At 52.3% G+C, this 21,128-nt stretch overlaps 1 protein-coding gene across 4 annotated transcripts in view; it reads left to right on the top strand.

Annotated features, from left to right (window-relative positions):
- EGFR (epidermal growth factor receptor) overlaps positions 1 to 21,128 on the top strand; it is a 178,050-nt gene that overhangs the window by 134,380 nt on the left and 22,542 nt on the right. For 3 of the 4 annotated variants that reach the window (XM_047752850.1, XM_047752851.1, XM_047752852.1), the window contains exons 11-20: positions 20 to 110; positions 2,114 to 2,313; positions 3,044 to 3,176; positions 5,748 to 5,838; positions 7,208 to 7,365; positions 11,265 to 11,303; positions 13,303 to 13,444; positions 14,242 to 14,364; positions 14,933 to 15,031; positions 19,567 to 19,752. In XM_047752850.1, coding sequence (XP_047608806.1) covers positions 20 to 110; positions 2,114 to 2,313; positions 3,044 to 3,176; positions 5,748 to 5,838; positions 7,208 to 7,365; positions 11,265 to 11,303; positions 13,303 to 13,444; positions 14,242 to 14,364; positions 14,933 to 15,031; positions 19,567 to 19,752 — 1,262 coding nt within the window. Of the gene's footprint in view, positions 1 to 19; positions 111 to 2,113; positions 2,314 to 3,043; positions 3,177 to 5,747; positions 5,839 to 7,207; positions 7,366 to 11,264; positions 11,304 to 11,927; positions 13,445 to 14,241; positions 14,365 to 14,932; positions 15,032 to 19,566; positions 19,753 to 21,128 lie in introns of those variants that run through there. The other variant, XM_047752853.1, reaches the window with a different exon arrangement.

A 21,128-nucleotide genomic window follows, 5' to 3' on the forward strand; every position in this document is an offset into this window, starting at 1 on the left:
TCTTTCTCCTGCCTTACAGGGTTTTTACTGATTCAGGCCTGGCCTGAAAACAGGACTGGCCTCCATGCTTTTGAGAACCTGGAAATCATACGTGGCAGGACAAAGCAACAGTAAGTAGATCTCAGCTGGTAGGTTCTTTCTTATTTTATTTTGAAATAAAGCTCACAGCGAGTTTCCCCAGCTCCCTGAAGGGTGACACCCTGCGTCCCCTTGGCACAAATCAGCAGTAACCCAAATGCAGACTTTCTAGAATCTCACCAGTTTTTCCATGAATGCCTGTGTGTTCTGTGTCAGCCCCGTGTCCCCCACTGCATGAGGCTGTCATGCAGTCAGTGACAGGTCCTCTGCATTCAGTGACAGGTCCGCTGTCGGCCTCGTCCTTCAAGTACTGGTGAGGCGTTTCTGGAATGGCCGATGTTTTCTTCTGATTCAGTTGAGGTTTCGCACTTTTGCCAAGAACAGCCTGGGGTGACATGTTCTTCCTTATCAGCGCATCATTTTAGGGGGAACTGAGAAGCTTTTTAGCAACTGAGAGTGTCTTTCAGGATTTCCACTTTTCTAGCTCCACCTGTGAAATACGTGCGCGCGCACACGCACACACACACACACACACGTGCGCGCGCACACACATCTTTAACGTAATAAAGGTAGTGATGGGTTTGTGGTGAGGAGAAGTTTGCACTCTTGTTCAAATTTGCCTTGGAAACAGCCTGGTTCCGAGAACAGCTTTCCATCACTGACTCCTAACTGGACAGCAGAACATTATGCAACACTCAGGAAATCGGAAGATGATGCACGTAAAATAAGCACTGCTTTCCAAAAACTGTCTCAGCTTTGCGTCTCTGATGCTAAACAAGCAGCTCATGGTGCTTCCCAGAGAGGCGCCTTTGCTCCGAGTTCTCAGAAATACTTCACTGGCCAAAGTTCATGCAGAGACGAGCGCGTTGGTCGACTTTCTTGGGTGACTGGTGTGCAGCTCTTGGTGGCTGGCGGGCTTCCTAAAAATGCAACCCCTTCCTGTGGTTGCTCCCTGCAGACCCCAGGCTCCTCCACATGGCGTCCCTGCCCCCCGCAGGCCCTGCTCCTGGGGCTCCCGCCTCCGCGTTCCCGCCCCAGAGGGAGCTCTTGGCTCTCGTGTGCCTTCCTACCTCCTGCGTCCAGGGGCTTCCTTCCCTTTAGTCTGAGTAACGTGTCCGGGAACTCAAGGGGCCCGTGCTGATCACTGTCAGGACCCTGGCATGGGGCTGGGGATGAGGAGAACCTGCCAGCTCCTGGTCCTGGGCCCCTCTCCCGGGCTCCCTCCTCAGACCTGCCCCGCCTCTGTGGAGCCCTCGTCACCACCCCTGGTGCCAGGTTGCAGGTATTTGCCCAGGTGAATGCGCCATCACTAGACAGAGGGGTTTTGAGAGGAGCAGACGTGCACTTAACCCAGAGGCAGACAGGATGGGTCACATGTTGCCTCAGTATGTTTGCCTTATAAATGGATGGGTGGATGTGTGAGCGGATGAATCTATCATCATTTGAAGTGTATTTGGATTTTTGTTTTTTTTTTTTTTTTTTGCTTTTTAGGGCCATACCCGCGGCTTATGGAGGTTCCTGGGCTAGGGGTCTTGGAGCTGTAGCCACCGGCCTACACCACAGCCACAGCAACATAGGATCTGAGCCACATCTGTGACCTACACCACAGCTCACGGCAACTCCAGATCCTTAACCCACTGAGTAAGGCCAAGGATCGAACTCGCATCCTCATGGATACCAGTCGGATTCGCTTCCACTGCGCCATGTCGGGAACTCCTGGATGTTTTAGCAATTAGAACACATTCTCAATTCACAGGCAAAATCAAAAAGCAGCAAATAAAATAATGACATTAAGACACTTCTTCAGCCCTCAGACTACCACTGGGATTAGAGACACGAACTAGGAACTAGCTTTTCCCTGGAGGAGCTTAAAAAACACTCGGAATTCTCCGAAGTTGCCTTGTTCCTGCCTGCGGCATGACGTGCTTCCTGGAAGGCGTCTGTAGTAAACCCGCAGTGGTGCAGAGAACGGCGCCTTGGTGACGCTCTGTTGTGCTAATTGTCCTCCGTGTTTGCTCTCCTCTCTCCACCTCAGTGGTCAGTTTTCCCTCGCGGTTGTTGGCCTGGACATAGCGTCCTTGGGGCTGCGCTCCCTCAAGGAGATCAGCGACGGAGACGTGATCGTCTCAGGAAACCGAAACCTGTGCTACGCAAATACAATCAGCTGGAAAAAACTATTTGGGACCGCAAGTCAGAAAACCAAAATTATAAACAACAGGAGTGAAAAAGAGTGCAGTGAGTAACCACTCTGGTTGACTGTGGACAGGCTTCCAGTGGGTCATTCGTTTTGATTTAGAATATCAAGGGGCCATTCTCAAACATTTAAATGATTTTTACATCCCCAAAGAAGCAAGTGAAAAGAAATCTGGACATTCTTAATTGTGAAGTTCATCAGAATTCTTTCCAGATCCTTCTCACTCCATAGGATGAACCTGCCTCAAAGTCCGGGCTAGCGTTATTGGTAATGCGCAGAACTAGATTTAGTGTTGGTCGTGTTGTATTTTAGCTGTGCGTTCCCGCTGCTCATTTTGTCCATGGTGACTGTAGCTAGCCAGACAGACACACGCACTCACAGGCGGAGTCGGCTCCTGAGGCTGGGCCTGCACCATCGCCCTCTGCACGAGACCTTGGCCACTGGCGAAAGCGGCCCCTCGCTTATGTCCTGCTCCAGCCCTTCCTCGCCAGTACTGAGGTCTCGGGGCCTTGGCTTCCTCCCCGTGCGATGGAGAGAACAGTGACTCCCACCCCCAGTGCTCTGGCTCTGCGCCCCTGTGCACCCTCCCGGGGCTCGTCAGCTCTGATGAGCCTCTGGGAACCTTCAGCCCCTGGCAGAGCACCCCCCACCGCCCCGCCCCGAAGCCCTATTACTGCTGCTTTGGGGTCCAGCAGTGTGTGTGCCCCGCACCCGCAGGCCCCTGTGGCCGATGCGCCTGGCTGACTCGTGGGGCTGCCCCTGTCTTTGCAGAAGCCATGGGCCACATCTGTAACCCGCTGTGCTCATCAGAGGGCTGCTGGGGCCCTGAACCCAGAGACTGCATGTCCTGCCGAAACTTTAGCCGAGGCAAGGAATGTGTGGAGAAGTGCAACGTTCTGGAGGGGTAAGAGGCTTCGTCTGATCCCTTTGTTTTGATGAAAAATGAGTATAAGGACTTCTCCTTTGCACAGTGGGTTAAGGATCCAGTGTTGCTGCTCTGGTGCTGGTTGAATCACTGGCCTGGGAATTTCCACATGCTGAGGGCACGGCCAAAGAAAAAAAAAAAGACAAGATTTTTTTTTTTTTGGTCTTTTTGCCTTTTTCTAGTGCCGTTCCTGGGGCATATGGAGGTTCCCAGGCTAGGGGTCTAATCAGAGCTGTAGCTGCCGGCCTACGCCACAGCCACAGCCACAGCCACAGCCACGTAGGATCCGAGCCGCGTTTGTGACCTACACCACATTTCACTGCAATGTGAGATCCTTAACCCACTGAGCAAGGCCAGGGATCGAACCCGGTACCTCATGGTTCCTAGTCAGATTCGTTAACCACTGTGCCACGATGGGAACTCCATAGACTTAAGATTGTTTCGTGGGGTTTTTTTTGGTTTATAGTTGATCAGTCTGATTATCTTTCCTATTTTCATTTGTTTTTGTTTGTGGACAGTTGTTAATCACAAAAGGAAATGAACAAACCTTTTTCATTAATTAATCCTATTAAGTAATTAATCCAATGCACTTTCTAGAATCTCTTCATCTAGAAACATCTTACATTTTTCCTAAGCTGCACAGAGCCCCTAAGACAAACAGAACAGTCTTTCACTGTCTGGATGACCAAGGCCATGGCCATTTAGTCTTGTCTTTGCAGCATACCTTTCCTGCTATGTCAAAACACAGTTCCTGGTTAATTTTTGTTATGTTCAAGACACACTGAACAGTGCAAATAACTTTAAGTATAACCATGGACACAGATAAACAATTATAAAACATTTGTTGAATTTATTGCAGTCAATGAAAATAAAGTGTACAGTACATACAGTCTGTTGATTCTGTAGGAATCTTGATATTGAATAAGGCTGTGAATATCCACAAATAATTACTAAAAGTCAATTAGTAAGAAAGTAAAATGGAAGGATAGAGACTGGCAGAGGCAATTTTTCAAAAAAATTCAAAGAAAAAGGGAGATTTTCCTTTCCGTTTCACTATCTGGGCCACTGCTCAGATCAGAAATACTCAGAAGGGAGTTCCCGTCATGGCTCAGTGGTTAACGAATCTGACTAGTATCCATGAGGATGTGGGTTCGATCCCTGGCCTTGCTCAGTGGGTTAAGGATCTGGCATTGCTGTGGCTGTGGTGTAGGCGGGCAACTAAAGCTCTGATTCGACCCCTAGCCTGGGAACCTCCATATGCCACTGGAGTGGCCCTAAAAAGAACAAAAAAAGAAAAGAAATACTCAGAAGCAGGATGAGACCAAGCTCTGTTCTCCAGGAGCCCTTCAGCTGGTAGGCTCATTAACCAACCCCACAGAGTACTTGACATACCTGATCGTGTTACTTCAGCAAGTAAGAAATGCAGTCATTACTGCTGCAAACACACTAACTTCCTGTGCTCCGGCTTGCGTCTCTTTAAGGAGACAAGGTCATTAGAGTGGGCGGGGCGGTGACGCATACATCTCTGCACCAGAGAACCTGGCGGCCAGCAGCACCCTTTGCAGGAGCAGCACAGGGAAAACTCTTGGCAGCAGATTTGGTTTAGTTGGTGCCGGCTGCCTGGAGGGACTCTTGGGACCTGTCCTTGGGTGTGAACATACCTTGCTCGCTGCCTGGAGGGCAGACCTGCACTGAATTCCCAGCCATCCCAACAACTGTCACAATGATGGTGTTTTTTTCAGTTAAACATCAGTTTCATGTTTAACATTGATCTATACATTTTTGAGGAATGATTCAGATATTACAAGCAAAATTTTTCTCGCCTGGGAGTTCCCGTCATGGCTCAGCAGTTAACGAACCCAACTAGCATCCATGAGGTTGCGGGTTCAATCCCTGGCCTCACTCAGTGGGTTAAGGATATGCTGTTGCCATGAGCTGTGGCATAGGTTGCAGATGCAGCTCAGATGCTGTGGCTGTGGTGCAGGCCGGCAGCTGCAGCTCCGATTTGACCCTTTGCCTGGGAACCTCCATATGCCGCAAGTGTGGCCCTAAAAGGCAAAAAAAAAAATTTCCCCACCTATGTGCCATGCTGACTGTTTTGTAATAACCATTGAGGAAGTTCTAATAGCTCTCCACTTCTATTCGTCTACAGTTACCATTTCTTTCCAGCTTAATTTAAATATCCATGAAGCTGATATTGGAGGGGCTGCCTCTTAAGGACTATTTTTCTTTTTTCCTCACCACCTCCCCGGGTTGGCTTGCTTACCTCATGTTCAGAAACTGTGTGCCTGTCAAGGAAAAAAGTGTAGGGAAGGTGTTTTGATGGCAAATGAAGCTTCTCTGTTTATTCCAGGAGAAACTGACCAATGATGCAGGTGAGAGAATCAGTGTGTGACATTACAGTGTAGTCCTGGATCCCCGATTGCGTGACGTTTCCTAAAATTGTTCTGGCTTTCTGAGAGAGGTGGTTTGTGCTCAGACAGATGCAGCAGCATTCCGCAGAGGGTGTCAGGGGATGGCACTGACCAGTGTCCGTCTTCCCCCTGCCAGGGAGCCGAGAGAGTTCGTGGAGAATGCCGAATGTGTGCAGTGCCACCCGGAGTGCCTGCCCCAGGCCAAGAATGTGACCTGCACGGGACGCGTAAGGAGCGCGCTTGATGTGATCCCCACCTGTCAGCCGTACCCTCTCGAGAATGACCCCATGTCGCCTTGGGCTGCCAGGACCGCCAACCAGCCCAGCCCCCAGGCTAGCGGTCAGGGGCCGTGACAGAGTGGACATCGGCCCGCACTCTATCTGGCTCGGACAGTCACCATCTCTGTCCACCCCCCAGATCCTGGTGGTGACACCTGTTCTCACCCCACGGATCAGGGCCCTGACAGCCGATGCCCTGACAGCCCAAGTCTTTGTTCCTGACGACAGTACTTAATCACCTTAATCAGACCTCACCAAATTCTCATTTAACAAAAATTTATAATTACTTTTAATGCATAGAAAAGATTGTCAAAATCCAGTTCCTTAGCTACATGCTCAGTGATAATCTTTTAAGAGTATAAGTGAGAATGCAGGTCCCTCCACACCAAGTGCTCAGGCTGTTAATTCTCAGTAGTACGTACATGAGGGGCTCAGGTTGATTTGAGCTAAATCAACCACCCGAGTGTTTTTCAGAAGTTCTCTCTAAACTGGGGAGAAGATGACAGGATTCGATTTTGAGCTACTGGCTGCCACAAGGGCTGATTACAAAGTAAACCACTGGTGTTCGGTTGGTGAGAGTAACCTTTTCATCACTGAGAGAAAATAATTGGTGGTATTGGTTGACTTTGTGCCGGGCTGTTCTGGCTCTGGGAACACTCAGTCTTGGGGACATCAGGGCACTTTGGCAGCAGGCAGACCCTTCCTACCAGCCTTGTCTCGGCGCTTTGTGAGGTGTGTGGACACAGCCCACGCACCCCCAGTGCATTTGCTCCTGGGGGTTTGCAGCGGCATCCGCGTGCTTGACAGACAGAACCCAGTTCGGGCTGTTACACAGTTAAGGGTGCAGAGTCACCGACACACTCACACCTGCCACCCTCCCCTCACTGGAGAAAGGGAGATGCGGGGCCTCTTGACTTCGCCTCGGCAGGAGTGGCTCCCCACAGGGTCCCCTGCAACCTCAAAGGTGATTTTCAAGGAAGTCCATCTGTCTGATAAGGGATATAAAAATATCTTATCTTGATTGTAGGCCAATCAGGAATATTCTGACGAGGAAAGATGCCCCCAGGAAAATGCAGCAGTGCACACAGTAGAGTTCCTTTTACGCTTTTGTACACTGACCACGTTCGGAGTCAGGAGGACTTTGATCTGAGCTGTTAACACTGGCCTGTGAGATAAGCACAATCACAGAACTCACCCACTTTAAGAACTTCAACTCTGTCTTTTTCAGGATAAGTATTTTAAGTGAGACGTGACTTCCATCCTGGAAGAGACATCAGTAACTGTTTGATTTATGAAATGTTTCCCCACCTTGGTGCAGGGCCCGGACAGCTGTGTCCGGTGTGCTCACTACATCGACGGCCCTCACTGTGTCAAGACCTGCCCCGCGGGAATCGCAGGAGAAAACAGCACCCTCATCTGGAAGTTTGCGGATGCCAACCACGTGTGTCACCTGTGCCACCCCAACTGCACCTACGGGTGAGTGGAGGAAGCGCTGGGTCTGGGAAGGAAAATCACCCCGACAGAATAGTTCCCATTTTCCAAATTCATAGACGGCAGATGTCTCCAGAATTTCCAGGCAGTAAAGTACAGAGGCTTGTGTTTGAGTCAGTTGCTGCAGGTGTTCTGGCCCCACAGCCAAGGCAGCAGCAGTGACGTGATCGTGGGCAGATCCTGGTGCTGTGTGTCGTGTGCTTGGCTTGTTGCGAAGTGCCAGCATATGTAGTTTTAACAACTCTTTCCAGGTGACTGGGTTCCTGTGGGAATCTTTTATTAATTTATAATTATTAGGAGATAACGTTGCCTGGAATGTTGCTTAAAGATGCTCCTTCTTTTAGCTAGGCTGTTACTAGGTAAATTAAAACTATTTTGACTGCAGTTAGCAGAGGCACTCTGAGTGTTTGCATCTTATTTACCAAGATGATAAATTTGAGAATCAAACTGGGCTAGAAATCAGAAAGAGAAATCGAGTTGTCATATGTATTTCGTATTTCCTTGTATTTCTCATAATCCTCAACCTCATTTGGACCTGTTACTCTTCTCTGGAGCCACATCTTACTAGCTGTGTGGCCTCAGGCGAGTGTTATAACCTCTCTGTGCCTCACCTTCCTCATCCGTAAATTAAGATAATACTACTGCATAGCGCACAGGATTTTTTTGATGTTGAGTTAGTGTGTGTAATGTACTTAAGGCAGTGCCTGGAACACAGGCGTCCTCAATCATGATTGCACTGAGGTGCTGAGCTGCTGCCGGCATGGTGGAGGCTGCACTGATGCTGGTGAAGGAGGTGCAGTGCTGGTAATCATATGATTGGTGTTCGTAGGGATGCAGAGCCTTCCAGTTAGACTTCCAAAAATCAGGAGTCTTGAAGCATTTTCCCTACAATATTTTAATTGCATTTAGACGGCAGAGCCTGGGCCTAGAGACCCATGATTCGGGAACGACTCTACTCTGGGCTCCTTCCATCGTGTCACCTCCTCGAGTCTCTGGCGTCCCGAGGGTGGATGGAAGGACTCACATTCCGTGACCTTGCCCAGGCGTCCTGGTCTGTGGTGACTGAAGGGAGACTCCCCAGCAGCACGTCGGGAGCCGGGTGTTCCCACGAGCCTGCCGGTGCCCCTCTCTGCCTTCCTCTCGTCTGCTCCAGCAGCCGATCCCAGGGACCCGGAACCGTTTACGAGTCTGACACACACGCACACACAACCAAAAACGAAAGCCGGTAGTACGTGAATTTGAGCAGGGTTAACACTTTTACAGTAAGTAGCTTGTATTCCAAGTCAGGAGTGGACAATTTCTTCGCAGATTCAGATACCCTCTTTCCTAGCTCAGTAAAGTTTTGCAGTTTTGTTCTTTCATGTTCTACCTAAACATTTTGTAATTATTTTAGCGATTGTGAGGTGGATCTTGTTTTCTAGTATACCTTCTAATTTATTTTCTCTAAAATACAAGATAGCTCTGATTTTTCGCTGGAGGAGTATATTCACTGACTTCCTCTGAAATCAGTGTGTGAGTTCATGATCTTCAATTTACCAGGAAAACAGTCATATCATCTCCAATAATGGTATCTTCATCTCTTTTCCAAATGTTTCAGATCATATTACAAGGGCTAGAATTTCTAGAATGATATCAGCTACAATAGTAGTGGACATCAGAATTTTATATCAGAGGGTAGGGGAATGGCTGTCATGAATCACCATTAAGAACAACGTTTGCAGGAGCTCCCTGGTGTTGCAGCGTGTTAAGGATCCAGCGTTGTCACTGCTGTGGCTTGGGTTCCATCCCTGGCCTGGGAACCTTCTGCATGCCGTGGGTGTGGCTTAAAAAACTCAAAAACCAGTATTTGCTATTAGTGTGAGATCCTTAATATCTCATTAAAGAAATAGTCATCTGTTCCTACTATTAAACTGTTTTTTAAAATTTAGAATGGATTTTGAATTTTACTGAATACCTCCTTGGTAGCAGTTTTAAGATTTTTCATATTTTTCCCTTTGTGTGTATCAGCATGCTGGTTATATTGACCTGTCTGCAAACTCTACAAAGCATAATATAACTTATACTTGGCTATTTTTCACTTAAAGTATTTTTGTGTATTCCCCCCAAATAAGCAATTTCAGAGCAGATTCTCTAAAACAGAATGATAGTACCCATATAAAATAAATGTTTTTCCACCTTTTTCTGTCTTTTGGAAATAAATGAGTTTGTATATGTGTGTGTCTGTGAGCACATGTCATTGATAGAAGGGCATAGAGCTTTCTGCAGCCTTGTTATCTGTCTTCTCCCAAAGGAATTAAATAATAGAATGGATTTAATTTTTGAAGTATGGAGAAACATGCATGAAGGTGAGGGAAAGTTCGAAAACAGTTCTTTGACTGTGTGTGTGTGACAACTCAGCAGCCAGGAGTGACAGTGCCCCGACCAGGACGCACGAGCACGCTGCTTCCAGAAGCAAGTGCGTTTCTCAGTGAGACCACATTTTCATAGTCAGGAATGAGGAGGAGATTTCTATGACAATAAATTCAACTAAAAAATATGCAATTTTGCCTGTTTTGATGTATGTAACAGAAAAGAAAGAAGTAGAAGGGAAGGAATAATTTTTCTGACAAAACTAAATGGCAGCAGGACACGGCCTCTTTTGCTGGACACTCAGCGTCATTTCTGCAGAGCTGCGCAGGGCAGCGTCAGCTTTCCCAGGGCTCCTGTCTCCCATCCCCTAGCCTGTCACTCTTCCTGTCTGTCGTCTATTCAGAGGTAAACTGGCCTCATTCTCTGTGACCTCCTTACTTTTGGTAGCTTCTTGCTGGAAGCCCGCAGGTGCCCCAGCAGTGCTTTCAGAGGCTCCTTGCCCCCGAGCTCCAGTGTGAACTCCTTTGCAGAGCTCCCTGTGCCATTGCAGCCCGAGCCTGACAGGTGTTCTGGGGGAGAGCACTAGTGAGGGGGGATATCTTGAATAGGGTTTGGTTTTATCAGGGGTCATCCATTTGCAAATGTTTTTCATCTTTGACAATTATGGTTTTCCTAGGTTTGGGGTTTTTCTGTTATCTACGAGTTGTGAAAAAGGAGAACTCCTGTGTGTTCCAGGGCCTGAAGAAGCCCCTGGTGCAGGGAGGAAGCCCTCAAGGCTTGCAGGGCAGAGACTGTGTTGCCTGACTCCACAGAGAAGAGGTCTCAGACCCTCAAAACCAAGAGGCGTGGAGCAGAGATCGGAGCCCTTTGAATGAGACAGAGAGATTAGATTAGAACCAGTTGACAGGAGGCGTCCAGCACGCACTGGCCCTCTTCCTGTCTCTGAGATTGCCTCTTCATCTTTCCCCAGGCCATGAATGTCAGCCTTTTCCATTTAATTGGAATATTTTGTTTTCCTGTTGATGTTCGTGTTGACAAATGACTTCCAAGCCAATTTATTCTGCCTTTTCCATCATCACCAATAATCAGAGTCACAGATGATGGTCTGCCCCATATGAGGGGACCAGCTGCTGAAGGGTCACATGAAGACAAATGCTGTCCCTGCTTCACGTGCGATGTTTCAGTGGATACAAGTGGGTAAAGCCCATTTCTGGGTCTGAAATCAGCCCTGTTTCCCAGCTGCTTCTCTGTTGGGAAACATTTCAGTAACAAAGGCCAGAGATGGTCCGCTTGGTTCGGTGCTAGAACAACCCCTGTCACAAAGTGGACACTCAGAAATAGGTGCTGAGTGAAAGGACAGGTGAAAAAAGGCCTGATAAAAAAATGAAGAACCGACATTGAGACGCATTGTGATTCTAATGATTTGAAAGTAATTTAACATACGTTGCCTTATGATTTAATTAAAAAACGCTCCAGGAAAAAATGCTAAAGAAGTGAAATGATTGCAATGTGTATTTCTCTTTCAACCCCTACAGCTGTGTCGGACCAGGTCTCGAGGGCTGTGCGGTAGACAGGTAGGTGATGCTGTGTGGGTGGCAGACCTGAGCAGAAGCCACCGAGAGTTTGACGTCAAGGGCCATGTGCTTTCCCCCTTTCCCCGCTTGCCTCTGCCCAGCAGGTTCTCGCTTCTCCCGGGGAGTCCCTAGCAGAGCCCACCTGCCTGGACTGCTGGCCGCTCCCTGGAAGACTGGGTGTGAGCGGCGGCCGCATCCCCGCAGGGCTGCCTCACTGCCCGGTGTCCCGTCTGTGCAGCTGCCTCGCTGCTTGGCTCACCAGCCTCCCGGACTCTTCCTGCTCCACCTGCTTCTCCTCCTCTTCCTCCCTGACCCCGTTGGCCTCCCGCAAACCTGAGTCTGAAGTACCTTTCTGTTGGATGACAAAGCTCCACAGGACTCTCTGCAGCATTTCAGTTGTGATCAGTTTACCATCCTTGCCTGAACTGCTGCCCTGAGAAAAGCAGGGTTGGGAATTCCTGTTGAGCCTCAGGAGGAAAGAGTGGTGTTATCAGTTCACATGATTTCCGAGGAATGGGATTATATGCTAGGCTCCCGCCGGCCATTCCTGAGAGCCCCACCCGCTAGCCAGACTTCCAGGCATCTCTGCTGTCCCTGCTTATGTTCACAAATTCCCTTCCCCAGCATCGTCAGCTCGCTCTCGGCCCCAGAAACCAGCCGAGATAACTGAGCCTTCCTCCCGTGCCGTGAAACATTCGGGACAAACAGGGCAGCGTCTCAAAGTCAAGATTTCCGTTTACACCCCTTCTCACCTGAGCCGCGGACAGCAGCAAGCTCCAGCCTCGCTGCACGCTGCAGTCGGGACCCCAGTGATGCGGTTCTCCCGTCGCTCCCTCACCTTGAACCCAGCAGGGACTGTTCTTCGTTCCACTTGCTCTTTCACATTTTTTTCTTCTTTTCACTCCCCCTCCCTGCAGATGGAACACACAGTCGGTACCAGGTCTCCTCCTGTCTGCCTGTGTCCCTTCAAAATGGCCCAAGCCCGTTAGTTCAAACTGCGTGAACCGGGAGGGGGTGCAGCCCAGGAGACGGCTCTCGCACTCGCTGAGAGCACAGCGTTGTGAGGCACATTTGACTCACTTACGGGGAATTTGGAGGGATGTTCGCACATTTTTATGCGCAACAGTGCTGCTGTTTAATCGTCGATATTCAATAACATTCTTACCTGAAAATATGAAGTTGGACAGACGCTCAGATGGCATAGGTGCTTGAGAACAACAGGCTGTAAAGATTACAAATTCAGAATCTACTAATTCCGTGAGCTTTGACCCTGTATTCGGGGTGTCTGTTTTCGCCAAGCTCTGTGGGCAGGAGCGCGCTGGAGAGGTTTGCGGCTGTGTGGTGACATCAGCCACTTGTCAGCACTGCTCTCTGTCAAAATCCTCGAAGCTCATTCAAACAGCGTTTCCCGTGCCCGTGGTCCATCTCGAAAGCCCGGGAGGCTTTGACTGTCCAGCCTCTCCCTCCTATTCTCCCAAGGAGAGACCCCATTTCTCCTCCCTTGGCCCTCGTCCCTCACAGGGTTTCAGCGGACCACAGATAGGTGGGCTAAGGGTTTGGGAAGGGTCCTCCGTGCAGACTGGACAGCAGATACTATCCGTCTGGCGTGGGCAGAGGGCAGGCCCTCATGCCTGCTATGCTGGGGTCACACAGTCTCACGTGGAAAGCATGACTGAAGTCAGAATTACTTTTTGAGTTATGTTTTTTTAATCAACAGATGAAGATATTAATTGTCCTATGGAGGAATCCAGACAATACCTCAATTTGAAAAATGCAGAAACGGTGGGTGGGTGGGGAGGCTCCTCCACCGAAGCAATTCAGAACCCCTGCCCTGAGCCCCTAGTCCGCCTTCTTCTCTCCTTTAGAAGCTGCGCATATTCCACGTTCAGGATGGTTGTAAGTGATGGCAGTGCAGCAAAACAGGCAGGAAACATGTAAAATGCCAGAGTGACAGAGTCTGAGAGCAAAGCTCACCCCGTGTGTCTCCCCCTCGTTCCAGGCCCAAGATCCCGTCCATCGCCACCGGGATAGTGGGGGGCCTGCTTCTGGCCGTGGTGCTGGCCCTGGGGGTCGGCCTCTTTCTTCGCAGGCGCCACATCGTCCGCAAGCGCACGCTGCGCCGGCTGCTGCAGGAGCGGGAGGTGAGCGCGCCGCGGGGGCCGGCCGAGAACGCGCGCTGAGAGCCGGGTTCCGGGTGTGGGTGGCACGTCGGGGCTTTGTTTAGAAAGAGGAAAAAAGTCACGGGGTATCGCTGGATGTCAGTAACAAGCGTTTACACGCGCGTTCTGGTGCACGAATCCGATAAAATGCGGCCGTTTCTACGAGAAGTAGAATCCACGAGTGGTTACCACCCGCGGCGCACTGTCCACTGTGGGCCTGCGCTCGGCAGACCCAGGGGAAGCCTGTGCACAGGTGCCTGTGGAGGTGCTCTGAACTCAGGAGATGTTGCTTTGGAAAATGCCCCTGTCCGTGCCAGTGGCTGCTCCTTCTTGAGCCCTGTTGGGACGAATGTGGTCCCTGACCCTGTAATTCCACAAACTGGTCCCAGCTGGCATCCATGTCAGAACCTGGAGTTCCTGGGAGGAAGGACCCAGCGCAGCTCAAAGCATCACGGTGCTGGTGGTGAGGGGCCCGCTAGGCTGCCAGAATGACCGCCATGGAACAAATCCATCCCTAGGTGTTCTCAGTCCAGCCGATTGGCCTGGGCACAGAAAGAAAAACCGCACTTGTTGCAGTGGATGGCTCCATGGGGGATTGTCCCCGTCCCCACTGTGTCTGTCACCCAGTTCGATAGAACAGGTGTCTGCATCTCCGGAGTGGGCGGGGCGAGTTCTCCGCGCCAGAGCGTCGTGGTCGCATCCGCATCTGATCCCGCCCCCCGCCGCCCCCCTTCCCCCCAACGCTGCGGGGCATCAGCCTTTCCCCTTGTTTCTCACAGCTGGTTGAGCCTCTCACACCCAGTGGAGAAGCTCCCAACCAAGCTCTCTTGAGGATCCTGAAGGAGACGGAATTCAAAAAGGTCAAGGTGCTGGGCTCCGGCGCGTTCGGCACGGTGTACAAGGTGAGCCGTCCGGTATGCGCGGGACCCGGGTCCCCAGCTGTGCTCTCTGCGTCCCTGCGAGTTTGGGAAATTCCAGCGTTTTTCCCAAGTTGTGGGGAAGAATCGTTTAGAGTCACGGTGACACACAGTGGTGCAGCGAAACCTGTACACAGGCACATACGTTTTGTGGATGACAGTGTGAGCTCTTAGAGGGGGACTTGTTTCCCGTGAGTCTGAAAGACGGTTGCATCCAGATAAAACCTCTTCATTCCTCTTTCCTCTATCCTCTTTGCATAAGGTCTCATTTCAGTTTGGCCTGGACCCAGAATCTCCGAATTCTGGACCTGCTGACTCTCCCTGGCTTTATAACTGGCATGTGCTAGGGGTTTTGCCGCACTGCTCTGACTCCCGGAACACAACAGCGAAAGAGCTGCTCAGCTGCCAGCTCCCGGCACTGGCGGCCTTGGGGGCAGAGCTGAACTCCAGCCCCTTGCACTTTGGGGTGGGGTCGCTGATGATGCCCAGCCGCCCAGGAGTGGAGTCTTACCTGTGTGACCATCACCAACGTCTTCCCCTCTCTTTGTCACAGGGCCTCTGGATCCCAGAAGGTGAGAAGGTGAAAATTCCTGTGGCTATCAAGGAATTAAGAGAAGCCACTTCTCCAAAAGCCAACAAGGAAATTCTTGACGTGAGTGTCTGCTTGTTCTCCAGCTGTAGCTGCAGGCCTGGACACCAGCGGCCACCTTTCCTCGTTCTTGGCGGCACCTCCTGGCTTTAGGCTTTCTTATCACCCCATTCTAAATGGTTCCTTTTCGCCTGTTTTCCTTCTGGCTACAGTTGGTATAATTCTCTCTCATAAAGACCCACCTGTTACCGCCCCCAGAAGGATGGAACCCGTGGTCGCTGGGCACCCACCAGTGGCTGTCTCTGTGCCCCCGGCGGGCTCTCGTGGCTGTAGGCGTTGTGTTCGTCGTGCTTCTGATGAAGTATTGGAGGCGTGAAGTCTCCTGCACAGGGTCATGTGGCTTCTGACTCTGAAATGCATGTTCGTTTCATTCCACCAAATATCTCATCTTTGAAATGGCTTTTTAAAGGTGCCCAGGATTAGCAGTCTGATGCTCTAAATACTCTATAACCTGTGCTTCACCTTCAGTACTTTTCTCAAAATAATTTGTTTATTTCCCATGTTGTCTGCTGATACAACTTGATGGAGTCTTTGAAATACCTCACAAGACTATTGTCCAAGCTTTTACTTTCGATCCTCTTGAACTTTCTCCACCTTCTCTGGACCCCCACTATTCGGTGAGGGGCTGGGCACTCTTAGAAAGAGGGGCCATCCTGGAGCTCAGCAGAGGCTGTGCAGGTAGCCCCGGTGGACACACTCAGGGTCCCGGGCTAAAGCACTGGCCTCCTCCTGTTGTGGGCGGGGCGGGCTTCTCCTTCTGTGGTCCTGAAGCAGAGCCAGTGAAAGTGGAGGTGGAAGAGGCCTCAGCAGTGAGTGAGGGAAATAGTCAAAGGAAAAGGAAAATGACTGCCTTTGTGGACTCGAAAATCTGGACAACTCACTTTATCTTCCAGCCCGGAAGGACAAAGGCGAATGTAATTCCCCCAGTGGAATCTCCCCACAGAATGCATGGCAAGCAGAGCCGACCTGGGCTTTTCGAGGTCTCCCCAGGTGCACCCTCTCGCCCCAACCCCGTTTCTCCAGGCAGCCTACCCCCGCTCGGCCATTTCCACATGAGATGGGACATGTCCATACAATCAAAGTCTCATGCATTTTTGACACGATGCGTATCAAGAAAAGTTGTCTTGCATTTTAATGGTTTATAGATTACTGTAGAGTCTGTTGATGTAATGTCATAACATAGCGTAACAACAGAACATAACAGAAGCACAGCGAACAAGTGATTTATAGCATCTCTTCACTCACACCATCAGCTCCTTCCCCTTCAACGTTAAAGAGATCTTTTTGCAGAACTCGCTTCCTTAAACTCATTTTTTTAATCACTAAAGACATTCTAATCATTTCCACAAAATGACGTGGAGGGGTGAGTTCCGATGATGTTTGCTGTGCGCAATAAGAACAACTCCGGAGGCAGTGGTTATGCCCTGGGAAGCAGGTGGTCTCCCGGAAACAGCCCCTGGGGACCTTCAGCTTAGAAGAAACCTGCCTCTGGGGGGCAGAGCTGGGGTGGAAGAGAAAGTAACGATGGACAAGATTAAAAGCTGTGAAGCCCACTTTCCTCTGGTCCTGCTGTGTCCTGCTCGTCTTTTTTCCTCCTTGTCTTTGTGTCCTGTGGCAGCCCTGGTCTCTTTTTTCTGTGTCTTCTGGCTGCTTTAACACCTTCTGGGCTGTTCCCCGAGGGCTGAGGCCTGAGGCCTTGCCACTGCTGGGCACCTTCCCAGAGCCATCCCCAGAAGGGGGGGGTGCGGCCGCCAGGGCCCTGGCGGGAGGGCAGCTGCGTCTATGGGGTGCAGCAGTGAGTTGCAGAACAGGGCAGCACAGATGCTGCTCGTGGCCTTCAGGATGTTTGTAAGTGGCTGCCAGGCCAGCTCCGAGGTCCAGCCCGCACACCCCAGAGCCCGGGCACACGGCGCTGTCAGTAGCGGCTGAGTTACTGGGACAGTTTCAGAGAGAGAGGCGTCTCCTTCTCCTCCTTAAAGTCAGGCCCGTGCCTCTCCCGAAGGAGCTGAAAACGTCGTGAAACCCCTTTCCCTGATCCTTGACTTAAACTAGTTCTCAGATGAGGGAGAAGGAAGGGAGAAGGGAGGCACCAACCAGCATCTTGACAACATAGCGGACTTTCAAGGTCACCCAGCCTCAGAGGCCCTCCTGCAACGTGACTCTGCCCTCGGCCTTGGAAGCCATGCCTGGCAGGGCTGCCACTCAGAGAGGCCGCGCAGTCGCAGGCGTTCTTTCCAGAGGTCACGGTGCGCCCTGAGAGCCAAGATACACAGCTCCGAGCAAAGCTCACGTGAACTCCCGCTCAGTGATCAGGACGCCCCATTTTGCCTGGGCTTGGGGGTGCAGGGAGATGACCTGGTTCTGTTCCCCATCTGCTCTTAATAGGAGCAGGGCCCTGGTGGGGCTCTAGGCTCCGGGTGGCCCAGTGCCCATGCTGGCCTTCTGTCGCCGACCCCCAGGTCTGGGTCCGCCTCAGGCCCCACAGCAGACGGGTTGTCACACTGCTCTGCTCTGTCACTTTTTCTCCCTCTGAAACGAGTACAGCCTGTTTCCAGATCTTAACCAGATCTTGAGAAAGTAGGAGCAGCCAGGGGATTTCTTTGGTGTGATGGTTGTACAGCTTCCCAGACTCGGAGGAGAAATGAGATTTGTGCTTTTCCGGCAGTTGCCTGGCCTATTAATTTTTCCACCAACTTTCCAGTTTAAATTTAGGGCAGGCAACGGAGAGAGAATGCAGAACAGATTTATACATGCGCCCCGTGTCATAAGGTCTAGCACTGCCGCCCTCCCAGGTGCATGGGTGACCAGGGGGTGACAACCTCGGGGTAGGCGGGCCGTGCCCTGGTCTGAGGCATGGTCTTCCATCCTCGCTGGGCCTCACTTTTCCTTTCAGACAAACAACGGCCTCATAAGACACTGCTTGCGGGCCTTCTCCGCCTGGCGCTTTGTAAGCAGCCTGAAGGTGCAAAGCACCGAACCGCTCCCTGCCCAACACTGCGCAAGGAGGGGCACAGCACAGGGGGCAGCCTGGGAGCGGGGCACCGCCCAGGGACGTGTTCAGGTGGACTTCCTGTAGCAGCTCTCAAAGCTGTGGGTTTCTTTTGTTCGTGGAAGTGGCCTGGTCTCTGATTAGCTTTGAATTTCTGGCTATGTATGATTTCTCGGTAGTTCACCCCTGGCATTTTCGAGGCGTCTGTGTGCCTAGAGGGGTGTTAGGCTGCTGGCACGATGAAGCGGGAATGGATGTGGGGGGTTGTGGCGGTACCCCCCCCCCCCGCCCCCAGCAATTCACACAGCACAGCTGAGCCTGCGCCCCACTCTGCCCCAGCTCCGGGAAAAATCTGCAAGATGCCAGGAGAGCAGAATGGAGCTTGGGTGTTAGGGCGGCTCCTCTGAGGAGCGGTTAGCCAGGGACAGAGGAGGTCGAAGGGCATTCCAGGCAAGGCCCTCCTGAGGGTGGGCAGGCCTGGGGGGCGGGCGTTGTAGAGGGCAGGAGCCTTTGCAGAGCCTCCAGGAACAGTGAGGACAGAAAAAGGGTTAAGGCCAGAACCTGGGGCCGCCACATTTGCACTTAGGAATATGTACATGTGCCGCTGGATCGCAGCCCTGTCTCCGTCGGCTCCTGTGGCTCCTGTGGCAGCCACCCGCGGTGCTGTCACCTGGCCCAGGCTGCCCTCACTTCTGGGCAGAGAGCCCACTCCCCACACAGTGGGAAGATGCAGAAAGGGCCCCCAAACTTTCTCCTGGAGACCAGGTGATTCTTCTGCCTCTGCACAGTGTCACCACCCCAGTGTCCCCAAGGGAAAGAGAGGGGCTTATGGCCAGAGAGGGAGGAGTCCCTCATGCTCAGTCAGACAGAAGCCAGGCCCAGCTGTGTGCGTGGCTGTGAGTGAGATCAGCGTCCTTCGCCTGGGAAGGGTTAAAACGGGGCTGTGTCATACAAGGCTCCTGCCTGGCAGCCTCTGGCAGCAGAAGGGGGATGGGGTGCTGTCCCTCCCAAGACTGAGGTGGGGTGCACAGACCGGCTGTTCAGGAGTGGCCCCTGGGTGGCTCCTCCGTCGCTGCAAGTGTAACTTCCTCTGTCTGCACAGCGCCCAGAGCGGGCCTGCAGGAAGGGCTTGGTGCTGAGCAGGCCCGTGGAGCTCCGGACAGAGTGAGGTCCCCTCCCCAGAACCCTCCTCTCCGGGCGGGCAGGTCATTCTCAGGCGGAGGCCCGGTGTGCGTTCCTACCGGCCCTAAGGTCACGTCGTTGACCTTGAGCTGGAGTCTTTGTGACGACCCAGGAGCACCCAGACATGGAGACATCAAGTCTCCTTCTCCCCAGCGCTCTGGCAACAGTGAGCGCCGCCCGGGGTCTGTGGTGCGCTCTGAGGGGGCGAGACCCCATGTTCCTGCTGTGCTAGATGCTTCCTGGGCCGCCGCGTGCTCCCAGCTGAGAATCACGTTCGGCCTTTTCACCTGGAAAGGTCCTGTCTGGCTCTCCCTTAGCTCCCATGGGCGGGCCAGCCTCTCTCACGTGCCTGGCTCTCCTCCCCCAGGAAGCCTACGTGATGGCCAGTGTGGACAATCCTCACGTGTGCCGCCTCCTGGGCATCTGCCTGACCTCCACGGTGCAGCTCATCACGCAGCTCATGCCCTTCGGCTGCCTCCTGGACTACGTCCGCGAGCACAAGGACAACATCGGCTCCCAGCACCTGCTCAACTGGTGTGTGCAGATCGCAAAGGTAAATCGACGGCTCGCAGAGCCTCTGAGCCGTGGCCCGCAGCTCGCCTGGGTGGGGAGAGCTTGAAGCAGCACTGGCAGGGCTTGGTGTCACCACAGGATGACAGGGTCCCTGGTGAGAGTCCCAGAGAGAGGCGGCGAGGGGCGATAAAGGCAACAGGAAGTCCGCAGGTAGAGTCTCCTCGGAGGATAACCAAGACTCTGCCGTCGGGGGGGGGGGGGGGGGGGGGGGGGGGGGCAGGTGCACATGCGCGTGTGCAGAGCAGACTTGTCTTTCTTTGGGGTTAAGTTGAATTGATGCTCTTACGTCAGGTCAGCATCTGGCCCGCCGCACATTGAGACTTGAACGGTTCAGTACGGTTGGATGCTGGTTCTCATCTCCCTGACATTCTTTTCGTTGGACACTGCAGTCACGTGTGGCAGGGAGGCGTGTGGCTTTTACAAAGCAGGACTTGATAACAAGGCCAGCAAACCAGGTTGAGGCTTGAGCACAGGCTACAGGAGGGGAACAGATACTTCCGCGGCTACCGGGGCGCTGAACCTACCCCCTGTCGACAGGCTAGATCCAGAGCCAGGGAGGGGCTGAGGCGCAGACAGTGGCCAGGTGCCGCCCCTCGCCATGAGCTGAGGCCAGGGACAGAGCAGCAGGCCAGGTGCTCGCGCAGCCTCACAAAGTCTTGGCGTTGATCGCAAACCTCTTCCCTCTTGAGCCCAGCACTCCCCTGTAGTTCGCAGCCCGACTTGCTAAATTCTGTCTCTTCTGACAGTGGGTATGTTCCACTTAGTGACCCAGGGGCTGTGGGGAGGCCCAACCCTAGCCTCTCCTCCCCCAGGCCCGGGGTAGGCGTTAGGACCACGTGGGGTCCTTGGAGGCAGGGCATCCTGTCCAGGTCCTGACCCCCCACCCAGATTGGCAGTGCAGATGGTCCTGAGGAATTACCCCGAGCGTGCTCTGAGCTCGTTCACCCAATGCCCCGCAGACACGGAAGGCAACGTAAGACGCATGAAGACGTGTTTGGGGCGCTGCTCTGCCCCTTTGCCACAGCCCTGAGACTCCCAGCACCTGGGGAGAGAGGGGTGCCCTCTCAGACCCCCGCGTATCACCTGGTATTCTTGTCCTTCTCACAGCAGTAACCCTGGCCAAGCAAGAGGGCAGTTACATGGCCGTGGTTAGTGAATGGCCCTGGCAGCGCCTGTGTGCATTGGATGCTGTGGTTTCATGAAAAGGTGGTTTCTCTGTCTATTAGTTTCCTGGGGCTGCCACCAAAACTTGCAACAAACCTAGTGGCTTACCACAATAGAAATTTATTCTGTCATAGTTCTGGAGGTCAGAAGTCCCAGGTCAAGGTGTCCTAAGAGCCATCCTCCCGCTGAAGG

This window comes from Phacochoerus africanus, chromosome 11 (assembly GCF_016906955.1).
Source record: "Phacochoerus africanus isolate WHEZ1 chromosome 11, ROS_Pafr_v1, whole genome shotgun sequence".
In the NCBI taxonomy this organism is placed as follows: domain Eukaryota; kingdom Metazoa; phylum Chordata; class Mammalia; order Artiodactyla; family Suidae; genus Phacochoerus; species Phacochoerus africanus.